We start from the raw sequence: 26356 nt of genomic DNA on the forward strand, positions 1-26356 counted from the left end.
GCCTTCGGAAACTATTCAGACCCCTTGACTTTCCCCCCCAAAAATACCTTATTCTAAAATGGATTAAAAAAAATATATCCTCAGCACTCTTTACACAAAACCCCATAATGACAAAATGAAAACAAGTTTTTAGAAAAACAAAATACAAATAAAAACCTGAAATACCATATTTACATAAGTATTCAGAACCTTTGCTATGAGACTCGAAATTGAGCTCAGGTGCATCCTGTTTCCACTGATCATCCTTGAGATGTTTCTACATCTTGATTGGATTCCACCTGTGGTAAATTCAATTGATTGGACATGATTTGGAAAGGCACACACCTGTCGATATATGGTCCCACAATTGACAATGCATGTCAGAGCAAAAACCAAGCCATGAAGTCGAAGGAATTGTCTGTCGAGCTCCGAGACAGGATTGTGTCAAGGCACAGATCTGGGGGGTACCAAAAACGTTCTGCATTATTGAAGGCATTCATACACTCTTGAATTTGCAGACGTGTTGCTGAGCGTTTTGTTGCTGTGCGTTTTGTTGCCAACTTTACTTTGCTAGCTGACAACTTTACGTTTTGTTTTTTGTTTTGTTTTTAATTACCGTTTATATTTTTAGTTTTTCCATCGCAATTTTTTTTCCCTCATTCAACTTTTTCACTCCGGACGCTTTATCTGGACATGGTTCGTCAGCACCTTCAACAGCCGAAGCTAAGTAGTAACATTAACATGATGTCTTCTAATTGCAGTCGCTGTACTCATAATATACAGGAGAACGATCGCCTTACGGCGAGGATAGCTGTGCTGCAAGCCCAGCTTCAGACGCAATCGTTAGGCAAGGGTAATTTCAGTGTAGGAAAGGAAGAAACAGCTTCTGTGCCACCAGTAAGTACAGATAGTAACGTTAGTATAAACCCCCCCGCACAGTCCCCGCAGCCGGACAACTTTCTCATGGCTTCTGGAGGGAAATGCTGTTGGAATGCTCAACTGGTGTCGCTCATTCAGCCGACAGAAACTTTCAACCGGTTTTCCCCATTGAGTAGCGAGTCGGAGTCTGAGGCTGAGTCTTCTCTTGTCTCTACTCCTCCCGCTACGGGGTCTGAGACGCCGAAGGCTCCAACCATTAGCTCTGACAAATTGAAAACCCTAGTCATTGGCGACTCCAACTTCTTGCCACTATAGGGGGTGCTGTTTCGCATTAGCATAATTTGCTCTCCAGATTAAACTGCCTAGTACTCAATTCTTGCTCGTACAATATGCATATTATTGTTATTATTGGATAGAAAACACTCTCTAGTTTCTATAGCCGTTTGAATTATGTCTCTGAGTGGAACAGAACTCATTCTACAGCACTTTTCCTCCCAGTGTGTGAAATTTCAGAAATCTTGGCCTCTGGTTCCAGATCAGTTTTAAAGTCCCTGTAAATCCTATGAGGATACAAACACTGCCCACGCCTTCCTCTAGATGTCAGTAAGTGGTGACAATTTGAATGGAGTCGATTGCGCAATCAGTGCCTGTATAAAACGGCAAAGACCGGATGTACCGTCCCTTTGCTCCCTGCGCCTGACGCAGGATGGACGTTGGACCTCCTCTCTTTCCAAGCTTTGGTTTAGCCACTTATATATCGCCGGTCATGTTTTTACTCGTTATTGGTGTTAAAAACATCATAAGGTAGTTAATTTAAACCGTTTTATAGCAATTTATATCCGTTTAGTGCGATTTTGAGGCAGTTCTATGTGACGCCCATCCAAGAGCTGGGCACGTTTCGGGGTCCCGGTCGAACGTTAGTGGGCATTTCGACGGACAGAGGACATCTTTCGACCAAAAGAAGATTAGACCCAAGAAAGGATACATTGCCCAAGATTCTGATGGAAGATCACCTCATAGTAAGAAATATTTAAGATGATAAATCGTTGTTCTGTCGAAAAATTTTAAACGCATATTCCGCCATTTTGTTTGGTATAGCTTCGCTTGGCGAACCCTGTATTGCACAGTAAGGATAATTTTAGAAATGTAATTCAGCGATTGCATTAAGAACTAATTTGTCTTTCGATAGCTGTCCAACTTATATTTTTTTAGTCAAGTTTATGAATAGTTATCCATGAGACAAGATCACTGTGAAAGATGGCGTCCGACATTTTCAGGCTAGTTTTGCTAGTATTGTCATTGTATAACCACGGTTGTTTGTGGCTAAATATGCACATTTTCGAACAAACTCTATATGTATGTTGTAATATGATGTTACAGGAGTGTCATCGGAAGAATTCTGAGAAGGTTAGTGAAAAAATTAATATATTTTGGCGATGATAACGATATCGCTCTCTTTGGCTTGAATCAATGGTCGGGTAACGTTTGCATATGTGGTATGCTAATATAACGATTTATTGTGTTTTCGCTGTAAAACACTTAGAACATCTGAAATATTGTCTGAATTCACAAGATCTGTGTCTTTCCATTGCTGTGAGTTGTGTATTTTTAAGAAATGTTTTATGATTAGTAATTAGGTAATACACGTTGCTCTGTGTATTTATTCTAGTCGAGTTGTGATGGTGGGTGCAATTGTAAACTAGGATTTATACCTGAAATATGCACATTTTTCTAACAAAACCTATCCTATACAATAAATATGTTATCAGACTGTCATCTGATGAGGTTTTTTCTTGGTTAGTGGCTATCAATATCTTTATTTGGCCGAATTGGTGATAGCACCTGATGGAGTAAGAAACTGATGGAGTTAGGAAAGTGCTGTCTTTTGCTAACGTGGTTAGCTAATAGATTTACATATTTTGTCTTCCCTGTAAAACATTTAAAAAATCTGAAATGGTGGCTTTATTCACAAGATCTGTATCTTTCATTTGGTGTCTTGGACTTGTGATTTAATGATATTTAGATGCTACTATTTAATTGTGACGCTATGCTAGCGATGCTAATCAGTGTGGGGGGGGGGGGGTGGGGGGTGATCCCGGATCCGGGGTTGAGGTTCGGTAAAGGTTCATGTTAGATCCCTCACTTCAAAGGCAGTCATAGTCAATGAACTAATCACTGATCATAATCTTGATGTGATTGGCCTGACTGAAACATGGCTTAAGCCTGATGAATTTACTGTGTTAAATGAGGCCTCACCTCCTGGTTACACTAGTGACCATATCCCCCGTGCATCCCGCAAAGGCGGAGGTGTTGCTAACATTTACGATAGCAAATTTCAATTTACAAAAAAAAAAAGACGTTTTCGTCTTTTGAGCTTCTAGTCATGAAATCTATGCAGCCTACTCAATCACTTTTTATAGCTACTGTTTACAGGCCTCCTGGGCCATATACAGCGTTCCTCTCTGAGTTCCCTGAATTCCTATCAGACCTTGTAGTCATAGCAGATCATATTCTAATTTTTGGTGATTTTAATATTCATATGGAGAAGTCCACAGACCCACTCCAAAAGTCTTTCGGAGCCATCATCGACTCAGTGGGTTTTGTCCAACATGTCTCTGGACCTACTCACTGCCACAGTCATACTCTGGACCTAGTTTTGTCCCATGGAATAAATGTTGTAGATCTTAATGTTTTTCCACATAATCCTGGACTATCGGACCACCATTTTATTACGTTTGCAATCGCAACAAATAATCTGCTCAGACCCCAACCAAGGAGCATCAAAAGTCGTGCTATAAATTCTCAGACAACACAAAAATTCCTTGATGCCCTTCCAGACTCCTTCTGCCTACCCAAGGACGTCAGAGGACAAAAATTAGTTAACCACTTAACTGAGGAACTCAATTTAACCTTGCGCAATACCCTAGATGCAGTTGCACCCCTAAAAACGAAAAACATTTGTCATAAGAAACTAGCTCCCTGGTATACAGAAAATACCCGAGCTTTGAAGCAAGCTTCCAGAAAATTGGAACGGAAATGGCGCCACACCAAACTGGAAGTCTTCCGACTAGCTTGGAAAGACAGTACCGTGCAGTACCGAAGAGCCCTCACTGCTGCTCGATCATCCTACTTTTCCAACTTAATCGAGGAAAATAAGAACAATCCTAAATTTATTTTTGATACTGTTGCAAAGCTAACTAAAAAGCAGCATTCCCCAAGAGAGGATGGCTTTCACTTCAGCAGTAATAAATTCATAAACTTCTTTGAGGAAAAGATCATGACCATTAGAAAGCAAATTACGGACTCCTCTTTGAATCTGCGTATTCCTCCAGGGCTTAGCTGTCCTGGATCTGCACAGCTCTGCCAGGGCCTGGGATCGGGAGAGACACTTAAGTGTTTTAGTACTATATCTCTTGACACCAGTGGCGTGCCGTGGGCCTGGGGCCTGGGCCTTCAGTGAGGTACTACACAGTCCCACCCGAATTAATCCACCTCATTATGATGCCATGGCTCTAGAAACTATACATTTAGACAGAAACGCAGTATAACCAGGCGTTGCGTCACCTTGAAATTGACAAATTGACATTTTTGGGTAAACAGTGTTTACCCAAAAACATGACACAATCAATGAGTCTTTTCAATATTTCCCTTCACCTTTTCATTGTGCAGCTCCGTTGCCCTGCGCGTTTGTTCTTTGAGCTGTTGATCCACTCCGGTGTCCCCAAAAGTTTTCAAAAGCACCATTGCTTGTTAGTGCCCAGCCGTACTTTGGTGTCTCGTTGCTGCCTTGGTTAGACAACTCAAGTTTGCAAAGCCAGTGTGGCTCCAAACACCAAATCGATCACTTGCAAATAATAGGCATTCCCAGCAGTACAGTTTGCAGTGCTTCTCGGAGCCAAGGAGCCTGTGATACATTGACAGCGCTCGTAGTTGAAACTTTGAAAGTGGCGAGCGAACGAAGCACTTTCCCGCCTGTGACAGGCTTTGTGGCGTCGGGCGACCTCTCCTTACAATGTCTAACTTTTCTTGAAAAGTTCGTCTTGAGAATGGCGTTATAATTATATCCTCGACCAAATCGATATCTTCTCCTCCTTCCGCCATTGTGGGTTGAAAAAACAGCTTAGTAGTACGCAAATTAATTTGTTTATCAAATTCAGTTTCCTAGATCTCCATAGGACCTGCCTCTCAATATTGGTAATCCAATCAAAAGACGTGCACGCACTACGCCTGCTAGCTGGCTCCTGTGTAACACTGGAGCCAGCCAGAAGGCGTACAATAGCCAACTCTAAAGCTGATTGGTTGACACTAAATTTTCATTTCCATTCACTATAAGCTACAAGCGCCCGCACTGTTGATTCTGAAGGCCTGAGGGCAGATTTTAGACCCCTGGCAACACATGATGGCTGAATATGATTGGATAAAAGATCTAACATAAAGACCAGCCCTCAAAATCTCAACCTGGGGCTGGAAGCAGTGCAACCAAGAGGAAAGCTATGAAATGAAGAGTATAACTCTTACTCTGGGGAATAATTTAATACATATTTGTGGGAAAATATATTTTAAAAAAAATTATATATTCTGATGATGTTTAGGCCAGCAGAGAAGGCCTTGCAGGCCCTGACGGCCCACCACTGCTTGACACAATGATGAAAATAATCATGGCCTCTAAACCTTCAAGCTGCATACTGGATCCTATTCCTACTAAACTACTGAAAGAGCTGCTTCCTGTGCTTGGCCCTCCTATGTTAAACATAATAAACAGCTCTCTATCCACCGGATGTGTACCAAACTCACTAAAAGTGGCAGTAATAAAGCCTCTCTTGAAAAAGCCAAACCTTGACCCGGAAAATATAAAAAACTATCGGCCTATATCGAATCTTCCATTCCTCTCAAAAAATTTTGAAAAAGCTGTTGCGCAGCAACTCACTGCCTTCCTGAAGACAAACAATGTATACGAAATGCTTCAGTCTGGTTTTAGACCCCATCATAGCACTGAGACTGCACTTGTGAAGGTGGTAAATGACCTTTTAATGGCGTCAGACCGAGGCTCTGCATCTGTCCTCGTGCTACTAGACCTTAGTGCTGCCTTTGACACCATCGATCACCACATTCTTTTGGAGAGACTGGAAACCCAAATTGGTCTACACGGACAAGTTCTGGCCTGGTTTAGATCTTACCTGTCGGAAAGATATCAGTTTGTCTCTGTGAATGGTTTGTCCTCTGACAAATCAACTGTACATTTCGGTGTTCCTCAAGGTTCCGTTTTAGGACCACTATTGTTTTCACTATATATTTTACCTCTTGGGGATGTTATTCGAAAACATAATGTTAACTTTCACTGCTATGCGGATGACACACAGCTGTACATTTCAATGAAACATGGTGAAGCCCCAAAATTGCCCTCGCTAGAAGCCTGTGTTTCAGACATAAGGAAGTGGATGGCTGAAAACTTTCTACTTTTAAACTCGGACAAAACAGAGATGCTTGTTCTAGGTCCAAAGAAACAAAGAGATCTTCTGTTAAATCTGACAATTCATCTTGATGGTTGTAAAGTCGTCTCAAATAAAACTGTGAAGGACCTCGGCGTTGCTCTTGACCCTGATCTCTCTTTTGACGAACATATCAAGACTGTTTCAAGGACAGCTTTTTTCCATCTACGTAACATTGCAAAAATCAGAAATTTTCTGTCCAAAAATGATGCAGAAAAATTAATCCATGCATTTGTTACTTCTAGGTTAGACTACTGCAATGCTCTACTTTCCGGCTACCCGGATAAAGCACTAAATAAACTTCAGTTAGTGCTAAATACGGCTGCTAGAATCCTGACTAGAACCAAGAAATTTGATCATATTACTCCAGTGCTAGCTTCCCTACACTGGCTTCCTGTTAAGGCAAGGGCTGATTTCAAGGTTTTACTGTTAACCTATAAAGCGTTACATGGGCTTGCTCCTACCTATCTTTCCGAGTTGGTCCTGCCGTACATACCTATACGTACGCTACGGTCACAAGACGCAGGCCTCCTAATTGTCCCTAGAATTTCTAAGCAAACAGCGGGAGGCAGGGCTTTCTCCTATAGATCTCCATTTTTATGGAATTTTTATGGAGTCTGCCTACCCATGTGAGAGACGCAGACTCGGTCTCAACCTTTAAGTCTTTACTGAAGACTTATCTCTTCAGTAGGTCATATGATTGAGTGTAGTCTGGCCCAGGAGTGTGAAGGTGAACGGAAAGGCTCTGGAGCAACGAACCGCCCTTGCTGTCTCTGCCTGGCCGGTTCCCCTCTCTCCACTGGGATTCTCTGCCTCTAACCCTATTACAGGGGCTGAGTCACTGGCTTACTGGTGCTCTTTCATGCCGTCCCTAGGAGGGGTGCGTCACTTGAGTGGGTTGAGTTACTGACGTGATCTTCCTGTCTGGGTTGGCGCCCCCCCCCCTTGGTTTGTGCTGTGGTGGAGATCTTTGTGGGCTATACTCGGCCTTGTCTCAGGATTGTAAGTTGGTGGTTGAAGATATCCCTCTAGTGGTGCGGGGGCTGTGCTTTGGCAAAGTGGGTGGGGTTATATCCTTCCTGTTTGGCCCTGTCCGGGGGTATCTTCGGTTGGGGCCACAGTGTCTCCTGACCGCTCCTGTCTCAGCCTCCAGTATTTATGCTGCAGTAGTTTATGTGTCGGGGGGCTAGGGTCAGTTGGTTATACCTGGAGTACTTCTCCTGTCTTATCCAGTGTCCTGTGTGAATTTAAGTATGCTCTCTCTAATTCTCTCGTTCTCTCTTTCTTTCTCTCTCTCTGAGAACCTGAGCCCTAGGACCATACGTCAGGACTACCGGGCATGATGACTCCTTGCTGTCCCCAGTCCGCCTGGCCTTGCTGCTATTCCAGTTTCAACTGTTCTGCCTGCGGTTACGGAACCCCTACCTGTCCCAGACCTGCTGTTTTCAACTCTTAATGATCGGCTATGAAAAGCCAACTGACATTTATTCCTGATTATTATTTGACCATGCTTGTCATTTATGAACATTTTGAAAATCTTGGCTCTCTCTAATTTTCTCCTTCTCTCTTTCTTTCTCTCGGAGGACCTGAGCCCTAGGACCATACGTCAGGACTACCGGGCATGATGACTCCTTGCTGTCCCCAGTCCGCCTGGCCTTGCTGCTATTCCAGTTTCAACTGTTCTGCCTGCGGTTATGGAACCGCCACCTGTCCCAGACCTGTTGTTTTTCAACTCTTAATGATCGGCTATGAAAAGCCAACTGAAAATTATTCATGATTATTATTTGACCATGCTTGTCACTTATGAACATTTTTGAACATCTTGGCATAGTTCTGTTATAATCTCCACCCGGCACAGCCAGAAGAGGACTGGCCACCCCTCATAGCCTGGTTCCTCTCTAGGTTTCTTCCTAGGTTTTGGCCTTTCTAGGGAGTTTTTCCTAGCCACCGTGCTTCTACACCTGCATTGCTAGCTGTTTGGGGTTTTAGGCTGGGTTTCTGTACAGCACTTCGAGATATTAGCTGATGTACGAAGGGCTATATAAAATAAACTTGATTGATTGATTGATTGAAGGTCCCCAAGAACACAGTGGCCTCCATCATTCTTAAATGGAATAAGTTTGGAACCACCAAGACTCTTCCTAGAGCTGGCCACCCAGCCAAACTGAGCAATCGGGGGAGAAGGTCCTTGGTCAGGGAGGTGACCAAGAACCCAATGGTCACTCTGACAGAGCTCTAGAGTTCCTCTGTGGAGATGGGAGAACCTTCCAGAAGGACAACCGTCTCTGCAGCACTCCACCAATCAGGCCTTTATGGTAGAGTGGCCAGATGGAAGCCACTCGTCAGTAGGACTGGGCGATATGGCCAAAATATCATATCATGCGTGACAACACATATGTTCTAAATGATTTCAATGGGTTTTTCTACATTCGGATTGTTTTATACAGTTCAATTCAACTTCAACCTTAAATTATTTCCTGCATTTCCATCAATTTCTGCATTTCCTACCCTCATTTGAGATCATTTCCACACTGACACTATATGGGCAAAAATACTAGGCCTTCTTTTTAACCAAATGTTGCAATTGCGATTTAGATTAAAACACTTGGGTGAACTTTTGGAATCATGGAAATAGAATGCTTATTATAATTCTATAGTTAGAATATAAATAACAGTGGGCACTTTGAATACAGTGCTTTTTGACATGACAAGGAATGAAAATACCATGGACGAGTTATTGTGACATTGTAGGAACCGTGTTTCCTCTGGGAGACCTTATAATCTTTGGATACATGAAATCTTTATTCATATAGGCAACATATTCATGCCTCGCCTATTCCTCTTTGATTTAGAAGATACTGTTGCACAAACAACATGCTGATTTAGGCCCCCACCAGCACTGGTATCAGGTTGTATTAGCTATGTTTGCTCTGGCTCAGTACTTCTATTAGCTAGCCAGCTAACTAGCGATTAGCATTAATGGCTAACACGATTTAGCTTAAATTACTAAGAAAATACAAACTAGCTCTTTGGAGATGTAAGAAACACAAACTAATATTGTAATTATAGAACGCTTGTGGATTTATATTAAGATCAAATTGGAAACAACATTGTTGTCATCAACATTGTTGCATGTGCTGCATTGACCATGCAGACTGAACGAAAGTGTCTCGTGGTCAAGCAACAACAAATTCGCTCCTTGAGTGACAGGGGGTGGGACTCAGTCTGTGTGGAAAGCGGCGTGGAAAGAGAGAGCGGAGAGGGATGACTCAAGTGCGGAGTAAACTATAAAAATGGACGTTACACACGGCGTATCACATTTAACAAACCAAACATTCAAATACCAGTATAGAAGGTGAAGCAAAAACCCAAACCGTTCCGTGCATTAATACCGGTTTATAGTAAAATACGGTATACCGCCCAGTCCTACTCCTCAGTAAAAGGCACAACAGTCTGCTTGGAGTTTGCCAAAAGGCACCTAAAGACTCTCAGACCATGAAAAACAAGATTCTCTGGTCTGATGAAACCAAGATTGGCCTGAATGCAAGCGTCACTTCTGGAGGAAACCTGACACCATGCTGTGGGGATGTTTTTCAGCGGCAGGGACTGGGAGACTAGTCAGGATTGAGGCAAAAATGAACGGAGCAAAGTACAGAGAGATCCTTGATGAAAACCTTCTCCAGAGCGCTCAGGACCTCAGACTGGGGCGAAAGTTCACCTTCCAACATGACAACAACCCTAAGCACACAACCAAGACAACACAGAAGTGGCTTCGAGACAAGTCTCTGAATGTCCTTGAGTGGCCCAACCAGAGCCCAGACAGAGCAAACATCTCTGGAGAGACCTGAAAATAGCTGTGCAGCAACGCTCCCCATCCAACCTGACAGAGCTTGAGAAGATCTACAGAGAAGAATGGGAGAAACTCCCCAAATACAGGTGTGCCAAGCTTGTAGCGTCATACCCAAGAAGACTCAAGGCTGTCGTCGCTGCCAAAGGTGCTTCAACAAAGTACTAAGTAAAGGGTCTGAATAATTATGTAAATGTCATACTTCAGTGTTTTATTTTTAATAAATTAGCAAACATTTCTAAAATCCTGTTTTTGCTTTGTCATTATGGGGTATTGTGTAGATTGATGAGGGGTAAAAAACAATTTAATACATTTTAGAATATTTTTTATTTATTTAACCAGGTAGGCTAGTTGAGAACAAGTTCTCATTTAAAACTGCGACCTGGCCAAGATAAAGCAAAGCAGTGCGACACAAACAACACAGAGTTACACATGAGATAAACAAACGTACAGTCAATAACACAATAGAAAAATCAATATACAGTGTGTGCAAATATAGTAAGATTAGGGAGTTAAGGCAATAAATAGGTCATAGTGGCGAAATAGTTACAATTTAGCAATTAACACTGGGGTGATAGTTGTGCAGAAGATGAATGTACATGTAGAGATACTGGTGTGCAAAGGAGCAAAAAAATAAATAACAATATGAGGGTGGGCTATTTACAGATGGGCTGTGCACAGGTGCAATGATCGGTAAGCTGCTCTGACAGCTGATGCTTAAAGTTAGTGAGGGAGATATAAGACTCCAGCTTCAGTGATTTTTGCAATTCATTCCAGTCAATGGCAGGAGAGAACTGGAAGGAAAGGTGGCCAAAGGAGGAGTTGGCTTTGGGGGTGACCAGTGAAATATACCTGCTGGAGCGCGTGCTACGGGGGGGTGCTGCTATGGTGACCAGTGAGCTGAGATAAGGCGGAGCTTTACCTAGCAAAGACTTATAGATGACCTGGAGCCAGTGGGTCTGGCGACGAATATGAAGCGAGTGCCAGCCAACGAGAGCATACAGGTCGCAGTGATGGGCAGTATTGTCACACCCTGGCCTTAGTTATCTTTGTTTTCATTATTATTTTAGTTAGGTCAGGGTGTGACATGGGGAATGTATGTGGTTTGGTTTTGTCTAGGGGTTTTGTACGTTTAATGGGTCAGTGTCTTGTCTAGGTGTTTGTATGTCTATGGCTGCCTAGATTGGTTCTCAATTAGAGGCAGCTGTGGTTTATTGTCTCTGATTGGGAGCCATATTTAAGGCAGCCATAGGCATTTGGGTTTTGTGGGTAATTGTCTATGTGTAGTGTTTGTGTCAGCACTATTTGTCATTATAGCTTCACGGTCGTCATTTTGTTAGTTTGTGTATAGTGTTCGTTTCGTGTTTTTTCCCTCTTCTAAATAAAAGAAGATGTATTTTGCACACACTGCGCCTTGGTCCTCTCTCTCACCATTAGACGATCGTGACAGAATTACCCACCTGAATCGGACCAAGCTGCGTGTCAAGCGGCAACAGGACCCACCTACACAGGATTCATGGACATGGGAGGAGATACTGGATGGAAAGGGTCCTTGGGCACAACCGGGAGAATATCGCCTCCCTCGTGAAGAGCTGGAGGCAGCTAAAGCTGAGAGGAGGCGATATGAGGAGGCAGCACGGAGGCAAGGCTGGAAGCCCGTGAGTACTACCCAAACATTTCTTGGGGGGGGGCTTAAAGGGAGTGTGGCGAAGTCAGGTAGGAGACCTGCGCCTACTCCCTGTACTTACCGTGGAGAGCGAAAGTACGGGCAGACACCGTGTTACGCAGTAGAGCGCATGGTGTCTTCTGTACGCGTGCATAGCCCGGTTCGGTACATTCCAGCTCCACGTATCGGCCGGGCTAGATTGAGTGTTGAGCCGGATGTCATGAAGCCGGCCCAACGCATCTGGCCACCAGTGCCACCTCGGGCCGGCTTACATGGCACCAGCCTTACGCATGGTGTCCCCGGTTCGCCTACATAGCCCGGTGCGGGTTATTCCACCTCCCCGCACTGGTCGGGCGACGGGGAGCATACAACCAGGTAAGGTTGGGCAGGCTCGGTGCTCAAGGGAGCCAGTACGCCTGCACGGTCCGGTATTTCCGGCGCCACCTCCCCGCTCCAGCCCAGTACCACCAGTGCCTACACCACGCACCAGGCTTCCAGTGCGTCTCCAGAGCCCTGTTCCTCCTCCACGCACTAGCCCTATGGTGCGTGTCTCCAGCCCTTTACCACCAGTGCCTACACCACGCACCAAGCCTCCTGTGTGTCCCCAGAGTCCTGTGCGTCCTGTTGCTGCTCCCCGCACTAGCCTGAAGGTGCGTGTCCTTAGCCCGGTACCTCCAGTTCCGGCACCACGCACCAGGCCTACAGTGCGTCTCAGCCGGCCAGAGTCTGCCGTCTGCCCAGCGGCGCCTGAACTGCCCGTCTGCCCAGCGGCGCCTGAACTGCCCGTCTGCCCAGCGGCGCCTGAACTGCCCGTCTGCCCAGCGGCACCTGAACTGCCCGTCTGCCCAACGGCGCCTGAACTGCCCGTCTGCCCAACGGCGCCTGAACTGCCCGTCTGCCCAACGGCGCCTGAACTGCCCGTCTGCCCAACGGCGCCTGAACTGCCCGTCTGCCCAACGGCGCCTGAACTGCCCGTCTGCCCAACGGCGCCTGAACTGCCCGTCTGCCCAACGGCGCCTGTACTGCCCGTCTGCCCAACGCCGTCTGAACTGTCCGTCTGCCATGAGCCTTCAAAGCCGCCCGTCTGTACTGAGCCTGCAAAGCCGCCCGTCTGCCAGATCCGTCCGCCAGCCATGAGCAGCCAGATCCGTCAGCCAGCCATGAGCAGCCAGATCCGTCAGCCAGCCATGAGCAGCCAGATCCGTCAGCCAGCCATGAGCAGCCAGATCCGTCAGCCAGCCATGAGCAGCCAGATCCGTCAGCCAGCCATGAGCCGTCCAGCCAGGATCCGCCAGAGCCGTCCAGCCAGGATCCGCCAGAGCCGTCCAGCCAGGATCCGCCAGAGCCGTCCAGCCAGGATCCGCCAGAGCCGTCCAGCCAGGATCCGCCAGAGCCAGCCAGCCAGGATCCGCCAGCCAGCCAGGATCCGCCAGAGCCAGCCAGCCAGGATCCGCCATCCAGTCCGGTGCTGTCCCTCAGTCCGGAGCTGCCCCTCAGTCCGGAGCTGCCCCTCAGTCCGGTGCTGCCCCTCAGTCCGGTGCTGCCCCTCAGTCCGGTGCTGCCCCTCAGTCCGGTGCTGCCCCTCAGTCCGGTGCTGCCCCTCAGTCCGGTGCTGCCCCTCAGTCCGGTGCTGCCCCTTAGTCCGGTGCTGCCCCTTAATCCAGTGGGGTTAATTTGGAGGGTGGCCATTTGGAGGAGGCTACGAAAGCGGGTAGTGACTATGGTGGGGTGGGGACCACGACCAGTGCCAGAGCCGCCACCGTGGACAGACACCCACCCAGACCCTCCCCTAGACTTTATGCTGGTGCGCCCGGAGTTCGCACCTTAAGGGGGGGGTTATGTCACGTTCCTGACCTATTGTTTCTTTTATTTATTTAGTTGGTCAGGGCGTGAGTTGGGGTGGGTTGTCTTTGTGTGTTTTGTCTAGTTTAGGGTGTGTGTATTGTTTAAGGGGTTTTTAGTATGTATGGGGTTGTGTTCAGTGTAGGTGTTTAGGAAAGTCTATGGTTGCCTGATTTGGTTCTCAATCAGAGACAGCTGTTTATTGTTGTCTCTGATTGGGAGCCATATTTAAGGCAGCCATAGGCTTTAGGTGTTTGTGGGTAATTGTCTATGTTCTATGTTGCATGTGTGCACTTAGTTCAGGTTTAGCTTCACGATCGTTTGTTTTGTTCATTTTGTAAGTGTTTGTTTTTTCCTTCATTAAAAGATGTATTTTTCACGCGCTGCGCCTTGGTCCTCTCTCTCTTATCAAGACGATCGTGACAAGTATATGGGGCTTTGGTGACAAAACGGATGGCACTGTGATAGACTACATCCAATTTGCTGAGTAGAGTGTTGGAGGTTATTTTGTAAATGACATCGCCTAAGTAAAGGATCGGTAGGATAGTCAGTTTTACGAGGGTATGTTTGGCAGCATGAGTGAAGGATGCTTTGTTGTGAAATAGGAAGCCGATTCTAGATTTAATTTTGGATTGGAGATGCTTAATGTGAGTCTGGAAGGAGAGTTTACAGTCTAGCCAGACACCTAGGTATTTATAGTTTTCCACGTATTCTAAGTCTGAACCGTCCAGAGTAGTGATGCTGGACAGGCGGGCATGTGCGGGCAGCGATCGGTTGAAGAGCATGCATTTAGTTTTACTTGCATTTAAGAGCAGTTGGAGGCCACGGAAGGAGTGTTGTATGGCATTGAAGCTTGTCTGGAGGTTTGTTAACACAGTGTCTAAAGAAGGGACAGAAATATACAGAATGGTGTGGTCGGCGTAGAGGTGGATCAGAGAATCACCAGCAGCAAGAGCGACATTATTGTTTTTTACAGAGAATAAAAGGAGCAGATTTCTGGGCGTAGTAGAATAGATTCAGGGCATAATGTACAGACAATGGTATGGTAGGATGTGAGTACAGTGGAGGTAAACCTAGGAGTTATGTGACGATGAGAGATGTTTCGTCTCTGGAGGCACCAGTTAAGCCAGGTGAGGTCTCCGCATGTGTGTGGGGTGGGACAAAATAACTAAGGCATGTTGAGCGGGACTGAGGGCTCTACAGTGAAATAAAACAATAAGAACTAGCCAAGACCGCAGTAGACAAGGCATATTGACATTAGAGAGAGGCATATTGACATTAGAGAGAGGCATAAAGCAATCACAGGTGTTGATCAGGAGAGCTAAGACAACAATGGGTAAATGGCGATGAATGGGCAGAGCGGGTCAGTTGGGTACATACTGGACCCGAGTTCGAGGCTGGGGCCGACAGGTAAACAAAATGAGGTACCGTGTTATTGAAACAGGCTGTAACCTGTAACCTAACAAGGCTTTAAGGCTGTAATCTAGCAAAATGTGGAAAAAGTCAAGGGGTTTGAATACTTTCCAAAGGCAATGTATACTCCCTTCAAATGTTACTGATTTTTCAATGCAAATCAACTGTTAGAATTCCTGGTAGCTTCCTAAATTAAAATCTGACAACAATCACAAACAAGAAAGAGGACAAGGCTGAAAACAGCCTCTCTTCAACATATTTAGACATTTTATGTCTGACACAGTGTGTAATCATGCTAACCAAAATGTACAATACATGAATATGTATTAAAATATTATTTTCTATATTCAACTTATATTTGCGCCATCAGTCTTTCCTGCAGATAATTTTGACAAAGGTGAGGGAAGTGCACTGATTGAGGACGCAATTTTTAACCTGTGATGACACACTTTTTTTGCTGCAGCTATATGTTGACACAGTCACATACCGGCAAGGCAGAGAAGAGGTGACGCCAAGTGTAACCATTTATTTGTCAAATGATGCCTTTTTACACGCGCCATTTAATATAATACATGTACTGCTATAATGAAATATTTGGATAAAGATAATTCTTTTTATGAATATCAATATTTAATTAATTAAATTATTCCTGGTATTCTTAATATGCCTGTAATGCTCTTTTCCTAACCACGGTGCTTCTACATCTGCATTGCTTGCTGTTTGGGGTTTTAGGCTGGGTTTCTGTATAGTACTTTGTGACATCGGCTGTTTTACAAATACATTTCATTGATTGATTGATTAAAGCCATATCTGTTTCAAAATCCACCTGATATCCACCTGATAGGTTATTTAATCATACAATAGGCCTATATTTTCTGATATTTTCCCACTCTTTTTATTTTATGGTGCATACAGTAGGTAATGGTATTCCACCCTCATCAATTTAACAATGTTTAGTAACTGGTTTTGTCCGAATACCCATACTCGCATCCTAAATAACAGGCGTTTGAGTATGCAAGATTTTTTTTTTTTAATAGTATGCAAAAGTTATAAAATTGAGGATACTTTAAATGCCCGGATGTCATACTCATTTCTGCTTTGACAACAGCTGATCAATTAGATATGGGGATGAGTTACTGAAATCAACGAACAGCGGGAAACAGCGCAATCACACACAACAAATTCTCAGTAGGTCTATGCGAAAATGGAATGTTTAATACAGTCAGAGAGGAAGAGAAAGAGGGAGGCCCAACTCGGCAGGAGAAAAATCTGTTTCCCTCCAAGCAAGGATTTTTTTGTAAGGTGGTCAATGAGAGCGTGTCGAATTTGGTCAACAACAAAAAATGTATAGCTTTTTTGCTACGTGAGTTTTTTTTGATTGAATAGAAGTTTTGTAATGCTTAATTTGTTACAAGTGTACTGATATAAGCATGAGATGTTCCGGCAATTTATAGAGAAACACTTAATATCAGAGTTGTCTCGACATGGCTATGCATATTCATGTATTGAGGCTAGTTGGTTTTAACCAATCAGCTTTCAGAATTAGACCCATCCATTGTATAAGGGTGTGTTTGTAAATTCAATCTGGAGTGCCAGAGTGCACTCAGAGTGCGCTCTGGACGTTCTTAAATTCAGAGCGTTGTCATATTGTCTGTTCGTAAATTCAGAGCGTTGTCATATTGTCCATTCGTAAATTCAGAGCATAGGCGTTGAAGGGCATTCTAGAGCAGGGGTCGGGAACCGAAGGCAGCCTTGGAACACAAGGGAATTTGCCTTGGTGTTTAAAATATATATATATATATATATATATATATATATATATATATATATATATATATATATATATATTTGCGTGTCGTGCTAAACCTTGGCTTGACATGGGAGAAAATAATTGAAATTGCATGCATTGGTTTCTTAATTGCATTGGTATTCACTGCAATGTTGTATGTCAATCCTTATTAGCCTGTGGCCTTTCATGATTTTCAGTCATTTCATATTATTAGTTCAACGCAAGATGACCTGCCTCGCCTCTCCCGCCAAATTCAAAACCAAGGCAGCGCTGAAGATGAGAGATTCGTTTTCACATGGCTAGCAACCCTTCTTTAGTTATTTAAAAACGTGCAGGTGTAACAGTTTAACTTTACGTCCGTCCCCTCGCCCATACCCAGGCGCGAACCAGGGACCCTCTGCACACATCAACAACTGACACCCACGAAGCATCGTTACCCATCGCTCCACAAAAGCCACGGCCCTTGCAGAGCAAGGGGAACCACTACTTCAAGGTCTCAAAGCGAGTGACGTAACCGATTGAAACGCTATTAGCGCGCACCACTGCTAACTAGCTAGCCATTTCATATCCGTTACACAGGGAGCAAAATGTCATCAGCAAAGAAAAACAAGGCAGATGTCAGCTCATTTATTGCCTCTTGGACAAAGGAATAAGGATTTGTTTTACTGAAGGACGGGTCTGTTTGCGCTCTCGGTTGCAAAACTGTTGTTTGTCGGACATTAACTGTACCGCATCATTTTGAAACAAGACATGAGAAAAACTTCAAGGATGAGGCGGACAAGGCTGAAGGAATCAAGAGGGCCTTGTTCAGGTATGAAAAGCAAAACAGTGTGTTTACAAATCTACATGCAGTCAAAAATCAAGCTACAGATAGATGGGAGCTAGTGACTCAGAGCAGGTACATGAGGAGCTGCTTTGTCTAAAACCCATGCATGGTACTATTAAAGGGGAAGATGTAGCAAAAGGATTCGGAAAGCTGATTGAAGATAAGATTGGCCACCCCCCAGTATCATTCACCAAGAGAATCTGTATTCCAAGATCAACCCTGTGGTGCTAATGGACAGCGACCTCTGTTTAGCTAGCTATGGAATTATTCCGTTTGTGGGCAATTAGATACTCAATAGACACAATTAGTTGTAATGTACATATGAAAATCATAACTGGCACACAGATCATTAGAAATGGTAGGATACATTGTAAATTGGCACTCCACACAACCCCTGTTCTAGTGCATGCATTATTTAAGTAATAATGCCCGAGAAGCTGGTGTTTGGAAGATATATTGGCACAAGTGTTGTTAGGTGGGGCCAAGACGAATTCGAGGGCCGGCAAACCGTGCCAATATATCTTCCAAACAACGCTTCGAGGGCATTATCACTTTTACTTACTTACTTACTGACTTTATTGTCCCCATGGGGAAATTTTGGTGCAGTGTCATGTACACGTTTAAAGTGCCGTTTAAATACAAACACAAAATTGACAATACAACTTTCATAACAGTTACATACCAATAAAACATTTATTTTTAAAGACTAGCCTGCTGGCCTTACTGAGTCGATAGGAACATCAGCCCGAGCTATTTAGGAGGGATATCACACCTGGCACAAATGATTGTCTAGTTCTGTTTTTTCTGCTGAGGCGTGCCCTATACCTGCGCCCAGAGGGGAGTAGTTCAAAGTCCGGGTACAGGGGGTGGCTTGGGTCTAACATTATTTTGTGAGCCTTGCGAAGGGTCCTGACCTTAAAGATCTCATCCAGGCCTGTCTGTTTCACTCCAAGTACCTTGCTTGCTGTGGTGATAATCCTTCTCAGCATATTTCTCTGGATGACATTGCCAAATCAACAAACAATACAAAAAGTTTAAATACTCTCAATGAAAGATTTGTAAAACAGAGTCAGTATAGTACAGTCTACATTAAAAGATCCCAGCTTTTTGAGAAAGAACAATCTCTGTTGACTCTTTTTGTAGATCAGGTCTGTACATTTACTCCACTGAAGCTTATTGTCCAAGAGGACACCCAGGTATTTGTATTCCTCTACAATCTCCAAATTCTGACCTCTGATAGATGTTACAGAGGTAGGTGTTGTACACTTCCTGAAGTCTATGCACATCTCTTTGGTCTTGTTGGTATTGAGGACCAAGTGTGATTCCTCACACCACTCTACAAAGTCATCTAGGACCCGGGCATTGATGTTCCTCTTCATCATGCAACAGGCTGATCAAGGCAGTGTCATCAGCGAACTTAACGAGGTGTCTGTCAGGATGGGAACTAGTACAACTATTTGTGTACAAGATGTACAGGAGTGGGGACAAAACACATCCCTGAATAGAGCCTGTGTTGGTATTGCGTATGTCCAACACGTGGGGACCTATTTTGACTCGCTGTCAGCGTTGGCTCATGAAGTCCAACAGCCACAAAACCAGTCCCCCAAGTCCCGAATGAGACTCTGTGCCAGAATGTAGGGCTGGATTGTGTTGAAGGCAGAAGAAAAGTCAACAAACAGAACCCTAACATGGGATTTGGCACCCTCTAGATGTCTATAGACCATGTTAAGGAGGGTAAGAATGGCATCATCAACTCCTCTGCTAGGCTGATAGGCAAACTGAAATGGGTCGAGAAGCCTCTGGGTGACGCTGAGAATATGACTTTCACAAGTTTCTCAAGGCATTTCATTACTAAGGATGTCAAGGCGACAGGGCGGTAGTCATTAAGCACAGAGGGATTAGATGCTTTAGGAATTGGTATAATTATTGAGTTTTTCCACAATACTGGCACGTGTTGCTGGTCGAGTGAGGATTGGAAAATGTCTGTAAAAACACCAGCCAATTGTTCAGCACAGTGCTTTAACACATGTCCACTTACTTTGTCTGGGCCTGGGTTTTTGTATGTGTTACATCCCCTGAACAACTTTAAAACATCAGACTGTTTAACACCAACAACTCTCTCAAACATTTGTAATGATGCTTCCATTTGTTTTACCACCGACACAAGGTTGTCTGATTCAGATCTTGAGAAGAAAACATTCAGTTCATTAGCCATGTTCTGGCCCTCATATCTCCCAAGGTCAGCACTGGTTTTTCCTCTGCCTATGTGGGGGGCACTATTCATCGATTTAAATCCTTGCCAGGCCAACCTTGCGTTTATACAATGGGTTAACAACATATTCAAATAATGAGTGATACATTTTCATCAACGTTATGTTGAATAATTTATTCATACTATTTCATCCTTCCACAATATACAGTCCCGAAACAAATCTAGGGTTGCTACCCAAGCCGGCTGGTCGTTTGTTCTATTAGTTCGGTTGCCAGAGACGCGACCCAGTCATTGTCTTTTTGTTCTGTATCTATGGACGCGACCCAGTCTTTTGTTCTAAATGTTCCATTGGCATACTGGCTGGCAACATTCTTATCCCTTGCTAGCTAGCTAGCCAACTACGGCTAACTTACAGTCACGTCAAACAGTGTAGCCAGAATAACAACAGTAGCTGAATTTGTTTAAGCTGTTTTCTAGCGACATTTATTTGGATACATCTATAACAATGAGCTAATGAGGCACAATTTCGCCTGGCATAGAAAATGTACTCTCTAGTCAGGATACTTGTTCAGAGGAGCCAGCCAACAACACAGCTTACACAATAACTTCAAACAGAAGGTGGAAAGACTGTAAACTAGCTGCACTTCGTTTCATTTGACCTTTTTTCTCAATTGACATTTATTTTGTATATATCCATAAAAATTATGCCAGCTCATTCATGATTTCGACTGGCTGTGAAATGCTGCCTGCCTCTCTCTCGTGCCCGACCCCTACATGTTCATTACTATGGGACAGTTGGAGATCGAATTTGAATATTGAAACAATGTTGCAAATGTCGGAGAGACAGACAGTAAGGTTTATACAAATCTCCGCTGTTGAAAACTAAATGTTAGTCTAAAAGGAATGTGAGAAAATGTCTAGATGCTTTTTATAGTGGAAATCAAGTTTGTAACTTCCCTGTCTGGGCTGATGAGATTGCGCAGTCAGATGGAACAGAGTAAATAGGCATTTCAACTTCATAGATTTAGCTGGCGGGAATTTGTGGAGTAGACAACGGCTGGAATGCGCTTTTAACCAATCAGAATTCAGGATTAGAGCCACCCATTGTATAATCCCTATAATGCGCTGTATATTTACACTGTATTGTTCATTCTTGAATGTTCTATGTTTAAGCTGCTTTTGAAAACAAAAGTTGAATGGAAAACATTATTGTCATTGTTGAATTTGATTGTCATAATAGTACGCTAGGACTGATGGTTTGATTAAACCATCAGCTATTCGTGAAAGATGGCGCCGTGCTTCTAGGTCTTAAAGCAACTTTGAAGTATTTTTTTTAATGTGTTATAATAAACCAAAAAAATACAAGCATTTCGATACACCCTCAATAACATCTGCTAATCATGTGTGTGTGACCAATAAAATGTGATTTGATTTGAAGTCTGTTTGATTACCAAGGCAACTACTACAGCAATCTAGTAAACTTGCTAGCTACTTCAGTGGATGTTGAACACATTTGTAGCTAAATGATCACATTTCATGTGTTAAATTATAGCCATGGTATAGAAGGGATAATCAACTCATAAATGAGAACACATTCTCATTTACAGCAATGACCTGGGGAATAGTTACAGGGGAGAGAATGGAAGATGAATGAGACAATTGTAAACTCGAGATGATCAGATGGCCATGATGGTATGAAGGCCAGATTGTGAATTTAGCAATAGAATGAACTGCCTCTTGCTGATTATCCATTTCTTAGTTCGTTTGTGAATTCACTCTGGCTATCTACTCCGATTTCAGAGCACTCTCGTTTGAGTGTGCCAGAGTGCAGAATAACAGATGAATTTACGAACGTTCAACACCTGTCAAATATTGCCGGTATCAATAAAAGTCAGCAAAAATGCTTAATTAAATTGTTGCCAGCTGCACAGTTAGTAAACAACGCTCTGGATAACATGTAACCAGCCTAACCATCTGATTTGATTTGACCAGCTTTACTAGGGTGCACTCTGGCACTCCAGATTGAATTTACGAACACACCCCAAGTCAATCCGAAACAAGTATTCAACAATGGCAACTATTCAACATTTTTGTGGACAACAACTCCCATGTATCTTGTCACTATATCCATAATCTTTAATAGTATGCAACATTTCTAAAATCAAATATGGTTTAAATTCCAGGATGTTACAGTAATTTCGGCTCTTCATCTAGTAGAATTTAATGAATACTTTTCCACAATGCATTGGAAGAGGTGGGCTGTGAGTGATAGGCCCTAGTTCTCTTCAAGTAACCAACAACAAAACTAGGTTAGTTAATTGGGAAGATTCCCAAAGATTCTGTGGTGGTGCTCAAATCTAGGCTAAGTAGTTTCTGTTCTTTTTAAAAGTATCATGAAAATCGTATTTTAGGTTCATCTTTGAAAACAGAAGTATTTTTTATTTTATTTTTACCCAAAGTGGATTTCTGTTTTCTCACTGAAAAGTGTTTATTGTTCTCGTCAGAGCTTTTAAACTAAATACTAAACCATATTTTGATTTATGAACGTGTCGTCACTCTGGGTGTGGTCTTATTATTGATGTGATGTTATTCAGGCCTTTTGATTTTAACAGATTGTTTTAGTTTTGTAGGCATGCTACCTACTTATGCATTTCATTTATGGATCAAGCCTTAGCAGTCATTCTGATCTCGTTCCCAATGATCAGTGCTTTAGTTTGTAATGTTGCTGTCCAGTGGTTCTGAATTTGTGACTGAATTTGCACCCGACTGTCCACGTTTTTCTGTGCAATAACATTTTGATTTGAACAGTTGAAAAATGTTGGTGTGTGTCCTAGGCTTTTTATATTTAGCCTATATATGTTACAGCGCTTTGGTTTCACTAAGAAATATGTTGAAATGGAACCAAATTATCTGTTTCAGGATAACTACTACGGATCATATGGTATAGGTCGAATGTGATATTTTGCCTATAACCAGCCTGAGTAGGCCTATAACTGCATTCATATTATATTCAGAGTTTAGAGAAATTAATCAAATTGTAAATAATCTATTATCAGTCTGGTTAATGTGATGAATGTCTGTTGAGTTTGGAAAAATCCAACCGCACTCGGCCTTGACCCACCTACTCAGCCGAACAGGAGAGGCTGCTGCTTTGCGGTGGCATACTGCATACTTTTCACTAAACAGTAGGCTACGTGCTTAATAGTATGCGACGATGAGTAAATAGTATGTAGTTTAAGTATGTGGTACACTATTACGGGTATTCGGACAAGTCCGTAGACAACCCCACTCCTGCCACAGAAAAGTATAGTGGTCAATCCAATAAGCTCAAAAAGACTCACCTTGAATTAGGAGACTTGCCACCGTCAATAAACATACCCATTTCTTCACAGACATTTCTTAAGTGTTGTTATGTACAAAGCCCATGTTTTTGCTCTTTAAATATCCCTCATTCTATCCTTCATTGCTTACACCCCTTCTTTATGACACCCCCACACACTACTCCCTTTTCTTTTGTTCTTCTAATCACTCAACTTTATTTCCTTGTTGGTCTACGTTGGCTATCCTGAGGCCACTCATTAGACAGGTATGGCCAAACACTGATTAACTGTGATATTTGTTTGTGCTTAGGTCATTCAGTAAGGCTAGAAAGGCTAAGTGTGGTGTACAGTGGTTTCCATTCATCTCCATCAATTAAACATTAACCCTACATTCTCAAACAAAGTGCTAGTTAGTACCAAACCAAGGTTAATCATTCTGTAGGGGAAACACTTTTTTTGCGTTGTGGAGAACCTTTTTATATCAGTTCTTTGAATAACCCTTTGTGTATGGTTCTTCATTACACTGTTAAACATTTCCCGGGTGGTTGCAGTGAAAAAACTGTACATTTACAAAAAGTTAATGTATTTTTAGAACTGGATAAGGTATTATTGCTGTAAGGGACAGTATGTTGCTGTATTCTGATTACTTGGGAGTCAACCTCACTTGGGATTTTAACTCACAACCTCTCGGTTGCAAGCAACCTGACTTTCCTACGCCACTGGGCCGGCCTGTGGTTATGATAGAGATTGTTAAAAGCATATTTGGGGGCATGGTCTAAAATATGTTGTATTTGTGCCAATGTGTTTTGGTATTTGTCTTTGTTGTTGAGGTTGAGCACCTCATTTGTCTATTCCCAGTTCTACAGTCTTTGTAAACGCTTGTGACAATCAACAGCTGCACTGTTGAGTGGTTACTGCATCTTCCAGGAAGTTAATGGGAGTTGGTCATCAGGAAGTTAATGTTTATTTTTCAATAATACTGTCAGCTCGCTGCAAGTAGTTAATGCATAAACTTGTTCTGTCTGATCTGTCGCACTCACTGACCTGATAGTGTGTCAGGAAAGTCAGTTTGCTGTCCACCAAGAGGTTGAGACCAGGTGAGGCTGAGTCCCAAGTGTGGTTACCTTAAAGACTGCTTAGTAGTTGTCAACTAATGTTAAACAATCTTGTAATCAGTAAAGTCCAGTAAGTTACTGACAGCTAGTTGCAAGTTACTAGCAGTTACTGACTATTAAATTACTGTGAATTTTACAACAACTTACTGACAGCTAGTTGCCAGTTAGGTAATGCAAAATTCACAGCAACTTCCAGGCAACTAACTGCCATTAAGTTACTGTGAAATGCACAGTAACCTCTTAACAGTGCAGCTCTTTGTCACATGCTCTTCTAAAGATTGCAGAACTGACAGTGTTAAAATTTGTGCTCAAACTTTGACAACATAACCATCAACTACTTAAACTTGTATAACACTTTCTTGTTATTGTTTTCCTTACTTTCACTACAACCAGTAGCCTTTAGTAGAGGTCGACCGATTATGATTTTTCAACACCGATACCGATTATTGGAGGACCAAAAAAAGCCGATACCGATTAATCTGGCCGATTTGAAATAATGACAATTATAACAATACTGAATGAACACTTTTATTTTAACTTAATATAATACATAAATAAAATAAATGTAGTCTCAAATAAATAATGAAACATGTTCAATTTGGTTTAAATAATGCAAAAACATGGTGTTGGAGAAGAAAGTAAAAGTGCAATTTATGCCATGTAAAAAACCTAACGTTTACGTTCCTTGCTCAGAACATGAGAACATATGAAAGCTGGTGGTTCCTTTTAACATGTGTCTTCGATATTCCCAGTTAAGAAGATTTAGGTTGTAGTTATTATAGGACTATTTCTCTCTATACCATTTGTATTTCATATAACTTTGACTATTGGATGTTCTTATAGGCACTATAGTATAACCAGCCTAATCTCGGGAGTTGATAGGTTTGAAGTCATAAACAGTGCTGTGCTTCAAGCATTGCGAAGAGCTTCTGGCAAACGCAGAAAAGTGCTGTTTGAATGAATGCGTACGAGCCTGCTGCTCCCTACCACCACTCAGTCAGACTGCTCTATCAAATATCAAACACACAGAAATATGAGCCTTAGGTCATTAATATGGGCAAATCCGGAAACTATCATACATTTATTCTTTCAGTGAAATACGGAACCGTTCCGTATTTTATCGAATGGGTGGCAACCCTAAGTCTAAATATTGCTGTTACATTGCACAACCTTCAATGTTATGTCATAATTATGTAAAATTCTGTCAAATTAGTTTGCAATGAGCCAGGTGGCCCAAACTGTTGCATATACCCTGATTCTGCGTGCAATGAGAACACAAGACAAGTGACACAATTTCCCTAGTTAATATTGCCTGCTAACTTGAATTTCTTTTAACCAAATATGCAGTTTAAAAAATATATACTTCTGTGTATTGATTTTAAGAAAGGCATTGATGTTTATGGTTAGCTACATTCGTGCAATGATTGTGCTTTTTTCGCGAATGCGCCTTTGTTAAATCATCACCCGTTTGGCGAAGTAGGCTGTGATTCGATGATAAATTAACAGGCATTGATTATATGCAACGCAGGACAAGCTAGTTAACCTAGTAATATCATCAACCATGTGTAGTTAACTAGGGATTATGTTAAGATTGATTGTTTTTTATAAGATAAGTTTAATGCTGGCTAGCTAGCAACTTACCTTGGCTCCTTACTGCACTCATGTAACAGGCAGTTTCCTCGTGGAATGCAATGTAATCGGCGTCCAAAAATGCAGATTACCGATTGTTATGAAAACTTGAAAACCGGCCCTAGTTAATCGGCCATGCCGATTAATCGGTCGACCTTTAGCCTTTAGTGTACTGTAAAATTACAGGAACTTTAACAGTGTAGTATTTCATGGCATAAAGGAAAACATGGTGGAGAGGGAAGGAACAGGATGATTCTTCACAACCATCAGATCAGTAAATAACCCTTTCTGAGCAAAAGAACCCTTTCTGAGCAGTAAATAACCCTTTCTGAGCAGTAAAGAACCCTTTC

The 26356-nt window shown here is 42.8% G+C and overlaps 1 protein-coding gene across 1 annotated transcript in view; it reads right to left on the bottom strand.

Annotated features, from left to right (window-relative positions):
* The window catches only part of LOC120017675 (transmembrane protease serine 9-like), a 43788-nt gene extending 20296 nt beyond the window's left edge, over positions 1-23492 (bottom strand). Inside the window, exon 1 of the mRNA XM_038960596.1 lies at positions 23284-23492. Within this exon, the coding sequence (XP_038816524.1) occupies positions 23284-23338 (55 nt within the window). The 5' untranslated portion in view covers positions 23339-23492. The remainder of the gene's footprint in view (positions 1-23283) is intronic.
* Positions 23493-26356: the final 2864 nt, after the last annotated feature.

This window comes from Salvelinus namaycush, chromosome 22 (assembly GCF_016432855.1).
Source record: "Salvelinus namaycush isolate Seneca chromosome 22, SaNama_1.0, whole genome shotgun sequence".
Classification (NCBI taxonomy): domain Eukaryota; kingdom Metazoa; phylum Chordata; class Actinopteri; order Salmoniformes; family Salmonidae; genus Salvelinus; species Salvelinus namaycush.